Raw genomic sequence first — 18617 nt, 5'->3', positions numbered from 1 at the left:
GGTTGGTTAGATCGGTCAGGTTGATTCAAGCAAAAAAAAAAAGTCAATTCACGAACCTTTTCGAATTTAACTCATTCCAATATTTATTGTTTAGTATGGGTAGTTTAAGTTGGTTGGATTCTCGAGTCATCTGAACACCTATAGTATTTTTCAAAGAAAACTAGCTAAACGTCTTTTTCAGTGTTTTTTTTTTAAATAATAATTAAATTCAAATGCATGTGAATATAGAATAGATGAGATCAAATTATTTTTAAAAAAATAATTGAATAAAATAATTCAAATGGTTCATATTAAATGACTTATTACATTCCATGCTTCATTAAATGGTTTGCAATTATATTTTAGTCAAAGCTTTCTATAATATAGATCATAAATGGTTTTTTTTTTTTTTTTTTTTTTTTTTTTTTTTTTTTTTAATTAATGAATGTTATTTAGTTTCTTCCCTTTTTAACTTTTAATATTTTGATTTTCTTAAAAAAAATATTTCAAGATATAATTTTTAAATTGTTCGTCAATCTAATTGCTCTACCTCGAGATTGAGAGTTCATATCTAGTAGGAAGCTCTTCATTAAGGTCAAATATATAAATCACTCGAGATTTTTGACCTTTTTCTTTTCTTAGTACCATAAATTTTAAAAAGTTTCGTGTGAATTTAACACTCAAAATAACTTGGAAACTTGAATCTCAATTCAAACTAAGCTTTGAACAAAATGTGATTCCACTTGAAAAGAAATATGAGTTTGAATTCAAAAGACGATGAACTATACGTATACAGATACAGATACGTATGTTCGTGTATACGAAGCTATTAGACGCACAAAAGGGAGTGATGAAAGACTCCAAAATTTCAAAAGCATGTTGGAAAAGCACCAAAAAACTTTGAATGGAACAAAACAAAAGGCATGGGATGGCCACATTGGCATCCAAAACGAGATAGTCCATGTGCATCATCTCTGTGTTTGTCTTTCTATGGTACACTTTCTTTGCCACCAACACACTCAGACAAACTCATTCTGTCTTCCTCAATGGAGTGATTTCTACTCAAAAATTCTCATTCAAACCCCAAGAAATGACCTAACAGGCTGAACGGGGAGAAAGTTGGATATCTCGGGTCCAACAAAAAACCGTTAGCATGTGTAACAATCAAGGTACACCGCTAACAGATATTGTCTTCTTTAGGCTTTCCCTCAAAGTCCTTTATAAAAAAAATGTTTCATTCTCCTCCCCAACCGAGGTAAGATCTCACAATCCACCTCTCCTTCGACGTCTAGCGTCCTTGTTGGCACACCGCCTCGTGGGGGATCAACAAGTCGCTCAATATCTAACTCTGATAATATTTGTAACAGCCTAAACCCACCACTGGCAGATATTGTTCTCTTTGGGCTTTCCAAACACTACCCCACTACCCATCCATGCCAGTACAAAAAGTAGGGACCTCCCCCACACACCTCCCTCCATGCACACAAAACAAAGCACATCACAAACAATAACAACATATATATGTGTTGGGTCGATGCCATTATACCATGTCAGTGCCCCCATGTGATACCCTTTGGGTGTGGGCCTCAACAACAACAGTGCGAGACAAAACAGTCCTCTAAAGCTAAAAACTTTCACAAACCAAATCAAAATCCATTTTTGTCCTTGTTTTGTCAATTTCAATTCAACCCATCATCAAATTATGATATTATATCTAGAGGAGGAAAAGAACAGAGTAAAGCAAGTAGCTCTTTGGTCCCAATGAGTGTCCGCTACAACAAATTTCTCAAGTCTTCTTATATCCACTAACAACCCTACTACTATATACACAACAGGCTCTTGTGAGCTTTCACACAAACTTCAAATTCTACCTAACTATGAATAATGCCAGGAACAAACACAAGAACTTATGTGTAGATGCAAAATGTAAAACGGAGTTAACCCGACCCGACGACCGTAGTTCTTTAGTCAGCATGGTCCAGCACAAGATAGTAATAATAATAATAAACACAGAAGACCCTAACTCAACTCTCATAAACCAAATCATCTGTCCTAAATGTATGAATTTATATATGTATTTGCTGTTAGGAGTATGTAAAATTGATGAAGATGATACTTGCGGAGATCTTCTCTCTATAGTAGTAATAGATCTACTCTTCGAAGTAGGTATAATTTCGCTATACATCCGGGGGATGATTCTTCTGCCTGCTATACGCTTTTCTAATTTTTTTTTTTCTGCGTGGATAAAATACGAACACCGTTAGCAGTTTTCATTTGATTGAACTCGAAACATAACGCCCTGAAAGTATAAGAAAATCGAGGAGGTAGAGATCGGTGGAGTCTTACCCTAACATTGTTGATATTTGCTGGCCATGCTCTTGTAGTTATTGCCTATATTTTAAAAGATTCACACAAGGAATAGAAACCTAAGGAAAGTAATGTATCTTACTTTGAATAACTGACTTCTAAAATTAGCATGATGGAAAGTGAGGTACCACAAGGAAGAGAATAACAGGACCTTGCCATTCAGCTGTGGGGTAAAAGGTTAATTAAGGGGCAGCTATGTCACCAGCAAGACCGGTAGCCAGTGATGCGTTGCTCTGAGACGATGACGGTAATGTATTGGGACCACACCCGTCCGCTTTAACAGAAGAAAAGTCGAGATGTTGGCTCGATGCAGATTTTTTAGGAGAAGCAAATGGGCTATCAGGAAGGACCTGCTCAACACTGACCTCATGGCCAAAGTAAATGATAGAGAAGAATATGGTTAATACAATGTACGACGAAAATAATCTCGTGCTTATGATGTTTTAATTAGACCTTTTGTGGATTTCGAGCAGCTTGGAGTTGTAGCCGTCGTCCGTGGCTTTCCCAGTGTTGTTGCTTTGGATAAAACAAGGATTCTCTTCCAGCTGAAAGTTTTGTGGCGTGCTTATCGCATTGTTCGTAGTTACTTGGTTATTCTCATGACCTGAAACAGCTCTCATCATCAGCTAACAATTGAAAACGTTCGAGCAGAAGAAAGGAGAGAAGACTATGAAGAATCAGCAAACCTTCAGAAGCTTCTTGGTTTATAAAATCAGGAGGATAAATATTCTGATTCATTTGATTATGCGATTCGGTGGATAATGGAGAACAGATAGGTAAATTGTGTGGGTGATGGTGGTGTAGCTGATCGTTCTTCAAGTCGGGAAGCTGGAGATTCAATAGCCTTCTTCCCTGAAGTTCGAGTGCTTGCTGCAACTCAGCTTGCTCTTCTAATTTCCTACGCAACATCATCCCTTGAGTGTTATACATCATTCTTGCTCCTGTAAATCAAATGGTTCATATGAATAACCCATTAGAGACATATGGTTTCTTTGGCTGTCGAATTTGGGGGAAAGGGGCCTGCCTAGTTATTTCATACCGAGGTTTAGGTCGTAAGGATCCCGAGCGTCCAGTCCAGAGGGGCTCAAACAAGGAGAAAAGTCTCCCCTCTCGAGTTGCGGTTGTTGATGCTGCTGCCTCCTACATTCCATCCCAACTATAAACATCACTTTTAAAGGTAGAAAGGGAACAATATAGAACATAAAAAAGTGTTTTAAGGTAAATTTACTTTTCTGGAACTTTTCCCTTCTCTTTGTATGGTTTCACGAGTACTCGTGATTCGCATATGAAATGTGGGTTCCCCTTTGCCAATATATGTTTTACCGTTTCCGGATAGACAAACGTAACGAACCCGAACATCCTCTTCTGTTGGTACGGAATCCTAACATCTTGCACAGGCCCAAATTTGCTGCAAAAAGGTAAGACATGAGAGTTCATCAATCACTAATCGCTTTACAATTTGCTTCAATGTAGATTATGGCCAGTCGGTTTACAATCAAGCAAATCAAATCGACAAAAACCCGTACCAACTAAACTAAGATAAATTCATATATGATGCAGCGAAAAGTGCAGCTTTGTTTCTGAGACATACTCTTGAGTATTCTATAAAACTGAACGTATAAATATTGTATCTTTTACTCATAATACGTCGTAAAAGTAAATGTTTGAATGAAGACCACAATTATGCAAGTATTCACACGAGACACGTAGGTGCATAAACAAACAAACGCATACACGGAACATTTTTCCTATCTCGTTCAGTGTTTGTGTTGCATAGTGTTCAGACTTCTTCAGTATGTACTCAGGTATTTATCTTCTCTTTTCGTTTCTTTTCTTCTTTTGTTAGAAAACAGAACAAGAAAAGAAATCTCGTCGAGTTCATAAAAACAACACCTCAAGAAACTCGTATTCTATTGGATTTACTACAAATGAAAATCTAGAATCCAATGAATTCATGTTCAAGCATATATCAAACCATCTAATTACGTTTAAATGCATTGAGAAGTAGGTACATTCGAAGAATCTCGCACCATTCTCGAACCAAAGTTGTAATAGAACAAAGAAGGTTTGAACAGAAGGCAGAGGCATAGAACATGAACGAAGGCTCGATTCCGGTAAACGGGAAATTAAGTGAGAGATAATTATATGTTAAGAATCAGTACAAAGTGAAAGCAATTGTACTGAAACTTAGGCTTATTTCAATATGCTTTAAAAAACCTCAATGGCCAGCCTCCTTAAAACCCTGAAAAGTTTTAATACAGAAAACTATGAATCAGATGCAGGTAATCATCATACTCATATATAAAACAAAAACATTTCAGATCATCATACTCAAAGTTGGATTCATATAACGTTGGAGCGACAATGACACGAACAGTTCATCGGGATATTTTAACTGGTTACCTGAAATACTCTGAAACATCTTCATCCTTGAAGGTGCTATCAGCTGGGAATGTCAAATAAATTTGTCTCGACGCTGAATTTCGCTTCTCGGCAGCCAAAGCCAAGAAATCGTTCCTTTCGTTTCTGGAAATGCCAAACTTTTGATACTCATCTCCCATCATGAGCGCTGCTGCTGTAGCTCTAGATTATCCATTCCAAATAATGAAGAAACATTGCATTACAGACCATTCCCAAGCTAAAATTCCCAAAAACAAGACAAATATTATGGGATTCATGCACTATATTTGGTTGTTACCTATGAGTTTCATTCTGTTGTTGAAGTAGAAAATTGATGTATTTGTTATACTGAGAAGGTGAAACTCCAGCCATGAACTCAGAAGCAGTGGCTAATCTCTGTTGTTGAGCAGCCTTATATCTCATGAACTCCTCACGTTGATCAAACAAGCCCTCTAGTTTGCTAGGAGACCCAACAATGGCAGCAGAAGGATCAACCAAGTCAGGGAAATCGCCATGCAAGAACTTGCAATTGCTACCATTTTTACAAAACCCTCTAGCAAAGTAAAGACAAGGCTTATACCCAACTCCAAATCCTCCATCTTCTGAGCCAAAACAAACATCACTAGCAGAGTAGCTCCTTCTATGAAAAGGGGTCTCAGCATTATCCATAGATTGACTCCAATTCTGCTCACCTCTTGAAGAAGAAGACTCGTTTAGAAACGAAAGGTAATCGTTAACTTGCGGCTCTTCACTGACTTCAGAATCTCCAAACCCATTTTTGTGCTGCAAAAATGGAGGCATTGAAAAAGGGGGAGCTCGTATACAGTCATAAGAAAGAAGGGAAGTGGATTTAGGGCTAATGACATTGTTAGTGATTCCTGAAAACGACCAAGAACTTGTTGAGGAAGGAGAAGAAGAAGGGTTTTTAGATTGAGAGAAAGGGTTAGTGTTGGAAGGTCTAGCGATGGGATTAAGAGGCGAAGGCGAAGAAGGCGTTGAAGAAGAAGAAGAGTTCAAAGAAAACCCTAAATGAGCTTTGGCCTTCAAAATCAATGAATGCAAAAGGGTTTCAGGGCCAAAAGCCAAACGAATCAACTCCTTATCGCCAAGGTCTTGAATGAGAAGAAACCCCATGATTTTCGAAGCGTTTTCAGGCTCCAAGTTCTTGATCTTCGCATAAACCAAACTACTTGCTTCATATGCATCCATTTTTCTCCTCTGTTTCTTCAAGAAAACACAAACCCAAGAACCCAAATCCTCAAAAACCTTAATGGGTCTTCAAGAAAAATCCGTTTTCCCCAAGAAAAACACACAATGGGCTCAGAAATCAGTAGGGTTTTGAAGCATTTAGCGAAGTGGGTTTGCTTAGTAGAGTAAGAGGAGCAGGGAGTGACAGGTTTCTCTCTCTAAACAGGAGAGAGAAAAACGGAATGGCGTAGTGGTGATAGAAGATTACAGATCTACTACTTGAAAGTTAAAAGAGTAATTGTCAAAACAGTATAAATCTTGTCATACGTGTGTATTATATGCACTGCTTGCTCTGTTCTTCCTCTGTATGCAAAATATAACCCTTTATCATATCATAGAGATTCCAGCGAAGAAGATAGGTCCCAATTCTTTTCTTTTTTTTTTTTTTTTCTTTGAGATAATTCTCAAAAAATTGGGGAAAAAAACCTAATTTTGAAATTGGGTCCCACATTTTCTCTTTCTTTTCTTTTCTTTTCTTTTTTTTTTTTTCTAATTATTTGATGTTTCTTGTTCATCATCATCATTATCTCTAAGTACTTAATTAAGATGAGACTTATCCATGATTGCAACCAAATCTTCAAACTCAATTCTACTCCAATCCACTTCTCTTTTAACACGGTGAGATCTGACGTCGGTTAGAGAGAAAAACGAAACACTTTATGAGGGTGTAGAAATCTCTCCTTAGTATACGTGTTTTAAATTCGTGAGACTCACGGTGATATGTAATTGGTCAAAGCAAAAAATATCTACTAGTAGTGGGCTTAGGCTCTTACAAATGGTATAAGAGTCAGACAGCACGCGGTGTGCCCAGTGAAGACGCTGGGCTCCCGAGGGGTAGATTGTGAGATCCCATATCGGTTGAGGAGGGAAATGAAACACTTTATAAGGGTTAGACAATATTTACCAATACCTACTAACGGTGGGCTTAGGCTGTTACAAATGGTATAAGAGTCAAACACCACATGGTGTGCCCAATGAAAACGCTGGGCTCCCAAGGGGTAGATTGTGAGATCCTATATCGGTTGAGGAGGGAAATGGAGCACTTTGGTCATACAATATTTTCCAATATCTACTAACGGTGGGCTTAGGCGGTTACAAATGGTATATGAGTCAGACACCACACGGTGTGCCCAGTGAAGACACTGGGCTTCCAACGGGTAGATTGTGAGATCCCACATCGGTCGAAGAGGGAAATGAAGCACTTTATAAGGGTGTGAAAACCTCTCCCTAGTAGACGTATTTTAAAATCGTGAAGTTGACGACGATACGTAATGGGCCAATGTAGACAATATCGGCTAACGGAGGGCTTAGGCTGTTACAAATGGTATCAGAGCCGAACAACCGCGCAGCGACGACACTGGTCTCCCAATAGGGTAGATTGTGAGATCCCAGATCGGTTGGAAAGGGAAACGAATCATTTTATAATGGTGTGTAAACCTCTCCCTAGTAGACGTATTTTAAAATCGTGAGGTTGACGACGATACGTAATGGGCTAAAGCGGACAATATCTGCTAACAGCGTGCTTAGACTGTTACAAATGGTATCAGAGCCAGACACCGTGCGGTGTGCCCAGCGAAAATGCTGGCCCCCAAGGGAGTAGATTGTGAGATCCCACATCGGTTGAAAAGGGAAACGAATCATTTTATAAGGGTGTGCAAACATCATTCTTAATAGACGCATTTTAGAACCATGAGGTTGACGAACACCACGCGGTGTGCCCAGCAAGGATGTTGGCCCCCCCCAAGGAGGTAAATTGTGAGATCTCACCTCGGTTGAAAACGAAAACGAATCATTTTATAAGGGTATGTAAACCTCTCCTTAATAGACGTGTTTTAAAACCATGAAGTCGACGGCGATACATAACAAGTCAAAGCGGATAATATCGAGACGTGGGAATAAAAACGCTACCTTTTGTATTTGAATTTAAAGGTGAATCTAAGAATTGGTCCACTTATAAATTGCATTAAATGTGTTCCAAATCCAAGGAGAAAGTTTTTTATTAACAAAATCACATTTATTTTCGTAACATTCTTTATCCATACTCTACCCGTAACTCAGACGACGTTGGTCGTTAGATTACAGGTCGTCAAACTACATTGTTTGCCACGTATCGTGTATTTTAAGTTGTCAATTTATGGACCTCGTACCTATGTTTATGGGTAAATCATGAGAGTATAAAAACTGATCATATAATTCACGAGCCACTATGATGGGTGGGACTCGACTCCTCCAATGAGGTGTCGTTTCTCATCGGTTGAGATAAAGTCTCTTATAACTCTCGAAGTAACTGTAACAGCCCAAGTCCACACCTAGCAGATATTGTCATTTTTTGGCTTTCCATTCTGGACTTCCCTACAAGATTTAAAACAGTCTCTTGGAAGAGGTTTTCACACCCTTATAAGGAATGTTTCGTTCCCCTCTCCAACCAATATGGGATCTCACAATTCACCGACTGTCTCTGTTACAGCAACCTTCCTTAATCGAGCTTATAGGGTTTTGGTCTGTAGGGTTGTTACACTTTATTAGAGATCTCGGGTTTAATTCTAATTGCAGTTAGATCTTTTTAGTGTGTTTCTCAAATTGAATTATTTATAATTTTTAATATTTAAGAAGTAAAACCATGCAAATTCACAGATTTTTTACAGTAAAAACCTTTAGAGAAGTCGTAGAACTCAAGTCATTACAGGTTACACTCAGAATGCAAGAACACCACAAAACCTAGGCTAGTGACTAACTCACCTCACGTGTACTAAAAATCTCCCAGTATAGCCGTAACACGTTAGATGAAGTAACGTCCTCGATCCACCAATGCTAGAAACGCAAAGGGACAAAGAAAAAAAAAAACCACGAAAAAGAGGGGATGAATTACAGCATGATTAAGTTTCACCACCAGAACCGCTGTGCTATGTTTGTCACCACTAGTTGTCACTATCGTCGAAAAGAGGGCAAACCGTCGATATGGGCTGACTCAACGAGGGAGAAAACTGAATTCCAAAAGCAAGAATTGATAGCTGAAATTGACGGGAGTTATCGAGACGATATTATTCTATTAATCCAATCATTTGGAGTCTATTTTTTTCTCCGAAACGGTTCCAAAATATTAATCCGAAACCGAATCGCATCAATTTTTGAAATAGCATACTCTCACAAGTCCCTTTCATACACTCATTATTAAACCATAGAAATTGTACCAAAAAGGTTTGATTGCAAATTTACTATTAAATTGGAGGCTCTAATCATTATAAATGCTATGATTTCCTAAATTATCCCTATAATTTAATATTCAACTAATATTACAAAATTGTAATTAAAAATACAAATTAATAATAAATATTTTTAATATTACATAAATGCCCACTTGGTTCCAAAAAAATTTAAAATCACAAATTTAATTTACTCAAAATATTTTTTTATGAAAAAAAAAAAAAAAACTCAATTATTATTATTATTATTATTATTTGTATGTAATAACTTAATTGATATGGGTTAAGCTCGTGGTGCTCGAGTAAAAGAAAGGTACATATATGAACCAGTACTACGTCGTAGTGAGAATAATTTTAATAATAAAAATTATATTAAAAAAAATGGTTATTACCACGGTAACAAACAAGGTACATTTTCATTTTAGTAATTCAATGTTACTACCACTGAAAATATTCATTCTAAAACAGTAAAAATTGGGTGTAAAAAGGCAAGGTTGGTAATTAATAAATTACCAGCATGGTAAAAAAGGAATCCAAAGTCCAAAAAGTCTCCTAAGAATCAGTAAAAAGAAAATGATTTTTTAAAGTCTTTTTCTGTTTCCATTTCTGGAAATAATATCATAATATTATCTCGTTTTAAAAGTAAAAAAGGCAGCAAATATTTACCCGCTTGGGTAAGTTTCTGTGACCTATTTGGGTAACTTAGATTTTGTTGTAACCCTAGGTTAAAAAAGTGTCCATTTTTTTTAATTTTATTTTTACTAATCTTTATTAACCTCCGATTCGGTGTACATTTAACCCGACAACTCGGATCAACTCAACCCGAGAGGTTGGGTTCACTCTGGTACGGTGAACTAAAAAAACTCTAATTTATTTTCATCTATCATGAAAATTAATAAATTAATAAATCCATATTATAATTAAAAAGATAAAATACTCATTTATTTTTATTAACGTTAAAATATAATTATAATTTATAAGATATTGTAAAATAATAATTAAGTTCATAAATTAATTCAAACAAAATATTTAGTGGGTAACTACCATTATTTTTTTATTTATAAATTAAAAATGCAATTTCTAATTATGCTATTAAACATATATTTAAAAATAGTAAAAATGTGAAATACAATTTAAATTTAAAAAATTATACATTAAAAAAAATTGCACAAATTTCAACTCGAGTATAGGTCAACTAGGTAAGACAAGGTATGTATGTCTTAAACGTCGATATTGAATCCTGGCCTTACGTTTTCTTACAACTTGTGGAGCAAGAGATTCGAAGTCTTAACCATTTAATCGATAGTATATATTTGATGTTAGGTAAGCTATGTGACACAATCGCACTTTCGAAGGCAGCGGACTAGCGATTGTGCGGCACTCACTTTCCAACGACAAGTGAGCTCAGCCAATTTGTTCTTGCGTCGCCTACGGCCAAGCGACGTATGATCGAGCCTCTAGGCTCGGTTTTAAAAGAAGGTTTTAGAAAACGAGGAGAGAGAGAGAGATTTTGGAAAGAGACGTTATATAAGCAAGCAAGAGAAAGATAACAACGGCTTAGCATATATAACTTTGGGTAGGGAGAAGTTGACAACTAGTCATATCCCCCACATTCTGAGCCATTTTATGTCTGACAGGCCTAGACAGGATATTTTTTAGGCGTCATACGCCCTACAATTACAAAAGGAAAAACACTAGAATGAAAAGACATGACAAGGGTTTGGCTTGTCATGGGCATGCGGCCATGGCAACACGCCCTGGACGAGCATGACCGTGACACTATGCTCCCGACCCAGATGAAACCGGGATAACTAGAAGGGTGTGGTTATGAAGAGAGAGAAGGGCATGTTGAATGGAGGTATAAGTAAGGCTGACAGAGTTAAGGAGGTGCATTTACGGCCATGGCTGCTGCAATTTGTGTAGCAGATATGGCCCCTGTTTCATCTCTAATTATTTCACCACTCCCTTAATTTTGGGGACCCCCTCCCTACGATGGGTTTCGATCATCGAACGCTTGAATGTTTTTGTTTCGTATTTCGAATTTTTTTTATTGTTGATTCGTTTTTTTGTTATATTAGGTACCGACAACTCAGTAACATGTACTCGACATAACCGTAGAACTACAAAATCCTTTGTGAGGGACTCTAATTCTGGTCAATCGAGCCAGTCAACTTTTATCAACGTAGCTTTGGTGACCCGACCGAATGAATGTAGTCTATCTCAGTCTACAAGGATTCATATCCTAATGTGTCAATGTAAGATCCCATATCGGTTAGAGAGGGAAACGACACATTCTTTATAAGGGTGTGAAAATTTCTCCCTAGCAGACGTGTTTTAAAACTGTGAGATTGACAGTGATAGGTAACGGGCCAAAACGAATAATATCTGCTACTAATGACTATGGAATGTTATAGTCAAGTTAGTAAATATACAAGGTGTTCGTGAAATGCAATTTGAGCACACGGTTCGATTTTTCTTTATCCTTTGGATAAAATAAGGTCGAGAAGGATAGATACGAACTTCACGAATCAAGTGACGTTGTTGTAGCCAAAGAACAAAAGAAAACATACGAACAACATCGAATTTAACGGAGTTGACTTGGTCGTTGTCGAGTGAATTTAAGATGTACAGCCTTTTTCATTGATTTTGAGTTCATAAAAGGGTGGCAGTGTACAATTTTAATTCTTGTCAAATAATTGAGTTTGAACAGCTTCCCTTTTTTCTTCAATTATTGCCTCTAATAATTACATTTCTTTTCTATTGTTTAATATCAAAACTAATATATATATATATATATATATATATATATATATATATATATAGATTCACTCGAACGTACTCGTCTGAATTTCAGCTCTCTGACAGCCGACGATCCATACCTAAGATTTGAATCTTCCTCGTTTCTTGCCAACCAGAGTCTTTTCAACATATTTTGTATCACTCACGTGCATCTCAAGTAAAGTACGTTTAACCATAAAATTGCTATGATTGAGGTATCGAAAAGGAAGGTGCACTTTGTTCATATAGATAACGTTAATTCTTTTAAGTTCCTTTTAGTCATTTGAACGCAGTTTCGATTATTAATCCACTCCTCATTTGTTCGTGTGCCACAACGTCTTTCCTATCTCTCTTGGTTTGATTCGAATAAGGATAGCTCAATCCATGTACCTTCCCGAACTGTTCCAGGTCGTGACGGAGCTAATCCATGAAGGAAGAGTTCTCCGTTGTGAACTCCGACGACACACTACCGAAACCGTAAGAGTTCTCCATTGTGAACTCAATCCATGTACCTTCAATTATATCTTAATATTCTTTTCTCAATAACCCTTCAAAAAAATTGTATAATATTTAGAGAATATATTAGTTATGGAATATTCTTAAATATTATATCTTAATATTCTTTTCTCGTATATTTTATTTTATTATCCATATTTAATTAGTTTATATTTTTTTATTTATAGGTATTAGTTGGTAGCTTGTATTTAAAGGTTATGAATATCAATCACAATACAGACCTTCGATCCCAATTCTATTCTTAACCATAACCATTCGAAAACTCACGTGTCGCTAAATTACATGCAAACGAAACATGTCACATAGACACGAGTTCTGTTGATGGGTGGGTCGAATGTGTATGTATATATATATATATATATATATATTTGTACTGACCAGCAAATTGAGTTTCGTGTGTCAAGCAGTATCTAAAGAGTCCAAATGTACGAATCAAATAATAATTTAATATGACATCAACTTTTTTTTTTTTGTCAACAAATATTATTTCGGGACAGTGTTTTTAAAAATGTCAAGAGTAAAACTAGAAGGACGATAGTTATAAAAGATGGATAAACGGTTGTAAATTGTCATAAGTTTTGATTTGATTTGGTTATTTAGATTAGATTTGATTTGGTTATTTGAATTAGATTTAGTCATACGAGGGTTTAGTTATATATCGGGATTGGGAAAAGTTTAGTGTGTTGTATTTGTTGAGTGACATATTGGTGAGAGAGTTTGTAGTGTGAGAGTGAGACATTCACTTGTAACACTTGAGTTTATTAGTGATTGGTTGCTACCCGTGGATGTAAAGGAACTTCTTCTCTCCGAACCACGTAAATATCTTGGTGTCTCTTTGTGTAATTCCGTTCATTGGTGTTGTGAGTACATTTGTTCCGTTTTGGCGCACAACATAAACCAAACCAAGAATTATTGTAACAACCCAAGCCCACTGTTAGTTACGTATCGTCATCAGTCTCATGGTTTTGAAATGCGTTTGTTAGAGAGAGATTTCTACAGTCTTATAAGAAATGTTTCGACTTTTGCACTCCTCTTTAACCTATGTGGGATCTTATAATTACTCGTAAGATTAGAGTCGGGACAGAGAGAAAGGGTTAGATTGTAAATATTGAAAGTTGGAGGGGGGGGTGATAATGAGGTGGGGGTGGGTGGAGGGGGCCATGTGATTGGAATTACCATAAACCAGGTGAATGCTTAAGGCTGTGTGTTTGGCTTTATTCCGACACCTTACGGGATTTTGTCTTCTCACACCAAACACTCTATTTTCCACTTAAATAAACACATTAATTTCAAATGCTCATTTCTTACCATACAAAATTTCATTTTTATTTTCCCATAAATTCACTCAATTTTTTCATTAATCGTCGCAACCTACCTGTTCGACTGATGCATTTAAAGGTGTAAAATTGACGTGTTGATTATTTTTATAAGATATTCAAATTTTAGTCTGTAAATTATGAATCGTAAATGAACGTATGAATTTGATTTTGAATAATAAAATGAGTTAATTTTTTTATTTTAAAAAACTTAGCCTATAAATATTATTTCTACTTTGTAATTTACTTTCTTTTATATATATATTAAAAAACAAAACTAAAATTTGAAAAATAAAAAAATGGGTTTTAAAAAAATGGGTTTTATTTTTTTAATTTGACACAAATTCAAATCTTTTACTTAAAAAAAAATCCATAATCGAAAAATAATAATAATAAAACAATTATGATTTTCAAAAATTAAGATCGATGATGAATCATTCAGAATATTCTATTTATTGCAAAAGAATATTCGTTCAATTCAATTATTTTCTTGAAAATATTTTATTTAAAATTTTTAAGTAACTAGAAGAAAAATAAAAAGAGGTTATTGAGGTCAAAATATTAATACTATAATAGTTCATTATAAATCATAGAGAATTTCAACCTCTGAGCTCAAGAAAAAGAGTACATGTCATTCCAACGAGAGCGTTCGGAGAACGACCAAATCCAAAACCCTCGATCCGAACCAAATTTGGAACAAAAGAATATACAAAATAGCAGGTTTCAACACAAAAAAGCATGAACCTCAAGTAATCCAAGGAAAAAGGGGGAATATCATCAACTTCAGATCCCCCAAGAAACCAGGGGAATCTTGAGAGAGTTGAGTAAGAGCTCAGTAGAAACATCACCTAATATCTAATCCACAACACAACACCTTTCCAATTTAAAATCATAAACACCACACCACACCTGGAGTTCTACACCTCCAGATCAATATCTCCTCCTTGGGCTCCTCGAACGTCGTTCTCGTGCAGGTCTGCGGTTAAATTAGAAGAAGAGGTTATATAGACTGTGATTATTCCCCTTGCAAATATTGAATGGATCTTGAAGAAGCAAGCATACCTTGTGTTCTTTCTTCTGATGGGTCCACGGCTGAATGCCCAATCAACATTGATGATTTGGGTCAGAAGTTCAGCTCCATCCATGGCAGATATTGCTTTCTCTGCTTCCTCAAAGCTCTCGTATTCGATCAACGCATACCCCTTGCCAAAACCAAAATAGTAAATATTAATCAGCACTTCAGCACAATGGAAAATCGGTAAATTTCTGAGTCGGGGATCGTTAACAATAGATAACAGATGAGATGCAATGGAAACCCGAATAGTCGTCTTCATCAATCAACTCAGGATATAATATTAGAACTAAAAATTTCTACTTACAGCTCCAATACAGACGGCTGTCACTTAATAACCTATGGCAAAGCAGACTATTGTAATATGCATGCAATGTGTTACCGATGCAGATATCTACCACCAAAATAATCCAGATTTCGAAGTTTAAAGCTAAAGAAAGATGCTAGAAACTCAAATGAAGCTTGAAAAAAACTGCCCCAATTGGTAGACTTGATATTAAGATAATTTATCGTGCTTTCGGGAAGGGACGCAAAGAAAAGGGAGAATACGCAAATTAAATTGTTTTTGAATATCAAAATAGAATTTACAATACTACTCCATTCTTACAAACCATACAATCATCATCAAAATATGAGTTTTCTATTTGGATTCCTTTCGAAACTACATAGTTATTATACATTTTTAACTATGAAACAACCACATATATGCATATTCTTTTTCTCCTTAATAGGAAGCAGATAAAACATAAGTTCCGGTTTCTATAGGAAAAAATAAAAATAAATGGTAACCAAATATACCTTGACAAACCCAGTACGGCGATCGAGATTTAGATGCAAATTCTTTATCTCCCCAAAGTCACCAAATGCATTTTGTAGATCATCCTCCTGTGCCTCTTCGTGTACACCAGATACCAGAATGATCCATCCTTCAATAGCTACACACAGTAACTAGAATTAGAAATTGTTCAAAAAGTGCACTAGCTAATGGATCTACTGCCTCACACGTGAACTTTCTTGTTTATGGAAATTTGGACACATCCAATCATTTGTTTACGCTTAAATCCAAGAGGATAATTGTCTATGAATTTATTTTCTTGATTTGACTAAAGTCCTGGGTAGCTTTTCTTGTTCAGTAGACAAAAACTCTATAAATAACTAAAAAACATTGAAAAAGTGCACAAAAGGGGAGAGGATAAGATGTACCCCAAACCCAAACGAAGAAATTATGAAGAGCTCCCCAGTTAGAATCTCTAAGATAGGGATAATAATTAAAAAAGTTTATTAAAAGAGCTCCAGAGGAGAGCTACAAAATGAATCAAAACAAAGAAATCATTCCTAGTATTAGAGTATCATAAAAAAATCAATCGCGTCTTTTCAAGCATAAGTGCCAAAGATGAGCAATACAAGCATTCACCAAAGAACCATTTTAGCACCAAAAAGGCAAATCATTTTAGGCTTTCAAGAGAAAGACTGCAAAATACATGTGCATACAACCGTGTGAGCAAAATTCCAGGAAGACACATTCAACAGCCATAGGAAAAGGGTGAACGATAAAAGGTGGCTTATCCTCTACACTATTCCTAAGGTTAATACACTGTTGGGAATAAGGGAGAGATTCAAGGATTTCATCACTGAATCCGATATTCCTGTCATTAGTTTTGATGAAATAGATGACAAGGGACCACGGAGAAAACTTGAATCCTATTAGGAACTTTAGAACGCTACATCTCAAAAGACAAACTTTTTAGAATACAATGAGCACTCACAAACCAAAATGAACCTAGCTCAACGGTAATTGACATATACTCAAATGCTCATACCCCACATCTATTGTACTACAAATAACTCAAAAAAGCTTTAGAGAGAAGCGATTTGCACGATAAAACTCCAAAATACCCAGAGACCACAATTTAGAATCTTCTTATTGACTAGGATGCATAATTAGCAAATTCTACTTATGAGGGTAAAGTTTATTCCATCTATATGAGTTTCAACCTCATATTCGATGTATGAGAGATCATACATCATACAAGCTAGGAATGAGTAGAGGTCTAAAACACCCGACCAATCCTGCAATGTCTCCCCTTTTCCAATTTAAAATAGAAGAACTGACCAACTAAAGATCAACATTTATTGGCATGGAACCAAGGGGATTTAGGACAAGAGGATGGAGGAGAACAAGTGAACCAACTGAGACCATTTAACCCGTCCTTGATCATAATCAGCTGATGCTGAATGATCCCTCCAAGGAAAATCTACAAACCCACACTAGAACAAAAAGGTCAAATTTCCTTGTTTTAAGCAACCAACGAGGAAGGTAAGGGAACGATGAGCATTTCACAATGTGCGGCCACCCTCTCTATTTGCCTCTCCCTATAAAGTTCCCGATTAACTTCTTCATTTTCTTAATAACTTTTGTGGTTTAAAGGGATAAAGAGTAAGTAAGCTCATTTGAATGACCCAATTGAACTAACCCCATATTGTAAATAACTTTCGTTTGAAAGAACCAAACGAACCAAGGTTATACTTCCCCAGTTCCCCCCTAGAAAGAAGAAAATTCTTCCTCTTTAGATAAGTAGCCGAAGATCCTCTCAACCACCAAACTCCTAAAAGAAACCAACCTTGCATTAACTCCAAGAAGCAATATATAGCTAATACACATGAATCTTTAACACCAAAATTTCAGCTAAGATTTGCATTATTGAAACAAGAGGGAAAACTAACCGACATTAACAGAAAAAAAGAAAAAAAGAAAAAAAAAAAACGCAATCAGTCAAACTAAGTAAATGAGAATAATAGATAGATAGAGAGAGAGAGAAAGAGAGAAAGGCAAGACTAACATCGTTGGACGCCAGGGCCATCAGCAGAGTTGAGGGAATCGAAGTCCGACCCAGCAAGACGGGTGTTACGATCAGAATCTTCTCGAAATCCACGACCCTTGGTTTTCTTCAAACCACCGGCCAACGTGGAAGATGCGCCACCAGTAATGGCGGATTTGAGCTTAGGAAAAGGAGCTCGTGGGGAGACATCGGCTTCGGCGGCTCCATCCTCGTCCATGAGGTCGTCTTCCTCGGGCTCAAAATCGACAGCCTCAACATCAGCGCTGGCCATAGCTAACCCAAAGGTCTCTCAGAGCTCCAAATCGGTTCTGCCAAATGCTGAAGGGCAAACGGTAAGGAAAAAGATGGGAATGGCAGGGTTTTGGGAATCCAAACAAGGGTTTCCCAATTTCTTTTTAGATTTTTTTTTCTTTTTTCTAATATATATATATATATATATATATATATATTTTTTTTTTCATTTTAAATCCTATTTTTTTAATAAAATAAATTAGTTAATTTAAGAATATTTAAGCTAAAGACTATATTTTATCTATTTTTTAAAATTATGTTGTTAAAATATAATATATGAAATATACTTATTTACTAATGATTTTTTTTTTATCTCTATTTAATAAAAATTATATCGAATAATAAAAATTTTAAAATAAATATATTTTTAGAAAATAATAAACCCATCATACAAAAATAAATAGAAAATTTAGCTAGAGAATGAAATAATTTGTCAAGATGGTGACATGGAAGGCTTCCCGTCCCTGCCCGACTCGTGGGCATTGTTGTAATTTCATTTTTATATTTTGGTTCGGCCTATTTTATTTTTTGTTTTTAAAATTTTTTAAAATTTAGGTTTAATAAAAAAAATAATCCTTTAAAAAACGTTCAAATTAAGATTTAAATT

The 18617-nt window shown here is 35.9% G+C and overlaps 2 protein-coding genes across 3 annotated transcripts; both read right to left on the bottom strand.

Moving 5' to 3' along the window:
- Window positions 1-2325: 2325 nt before the first annotated feature.
- On the bottom strand, window positions 2326-6302 carry LOC111793565 (zinc finger CCCH domain-containing protein 55). Of its 2 annotated transcripts, XR_015420816.1 has the most exons (8): window positions 5045-6302; window positions 4750-4929; window positions 3575-3754; window positions 3386-3486; window positions 3033-3287; window positions 2800-2950; window positions 2475-2706; window positions 2326-2370 (listed from the first exon to the last, which is right to left on the bottom strand). XR_015420816.1 is itself a non-coding variant. In XM_023675504.2 (7 exons), the coding sequence occupies exons 1-7, from the start codon at window positions 5953-5955 to the stop codon at window positions 2529-2531; spliced, it is 1956 nt and encodes a 651-aa protein (XP_023531272.2). In that variant the 5' UTR covers window positions 5956-6302; the 3' UTR covers window positions 2326-2528. The 2 variants fall into 2 exon arrangements, 1 of the variants encoding a protein (XP_023531272.2); XM_023675504.2 differs by having other exon boundaries at window positions 2326-2706.
- An 8117-nt stretch (window positions 6303-14419) lies between these two features.
- On the bottom strand, window positions 14420-18119 carry LOC111792109 (RNA-binding protein Y14). The gene is made up of 4 exons (XM_023673444.2): window positions 17720-18119; window positions 15678-15814; window positions 14870-15009; window positions 14420-14783 (listed from the first exon to the last, which is right to left on the bottom strand). Exons 1-4 carry the CDS (start codon window positions 17988-17990, stop codon window positions 14738-14740), a joined length of 594 nt encoding a protein of 197 aa, XP_023529212.1. The 5' UTR covers window positions 17991-18119; the 3' UTR covers window positions 14420-14737.
- Between the last annotated feature and the right edge of the window lie 498 nt (window positions 18120-18617).

The sequence above is a fragment of the Cucurbita pepo genome, chromosome 4 (genome assembly GCF_057944985.1).
Source record: "Cucurbita pepo subsp. pepo isolate OVF chromosome 4, ASM5794498v1, whole genome shotgun sequence".
NCBI lineage: Eukaryota > Viridiplantae > Streptophyta > Magnoliopsida > Cucurbitales > Cucurbitaceae > Cucurbita > Cucurbita pepo.
This window is presented reverse-complemented; position numbering and strand designations above follow the sequence as displayed.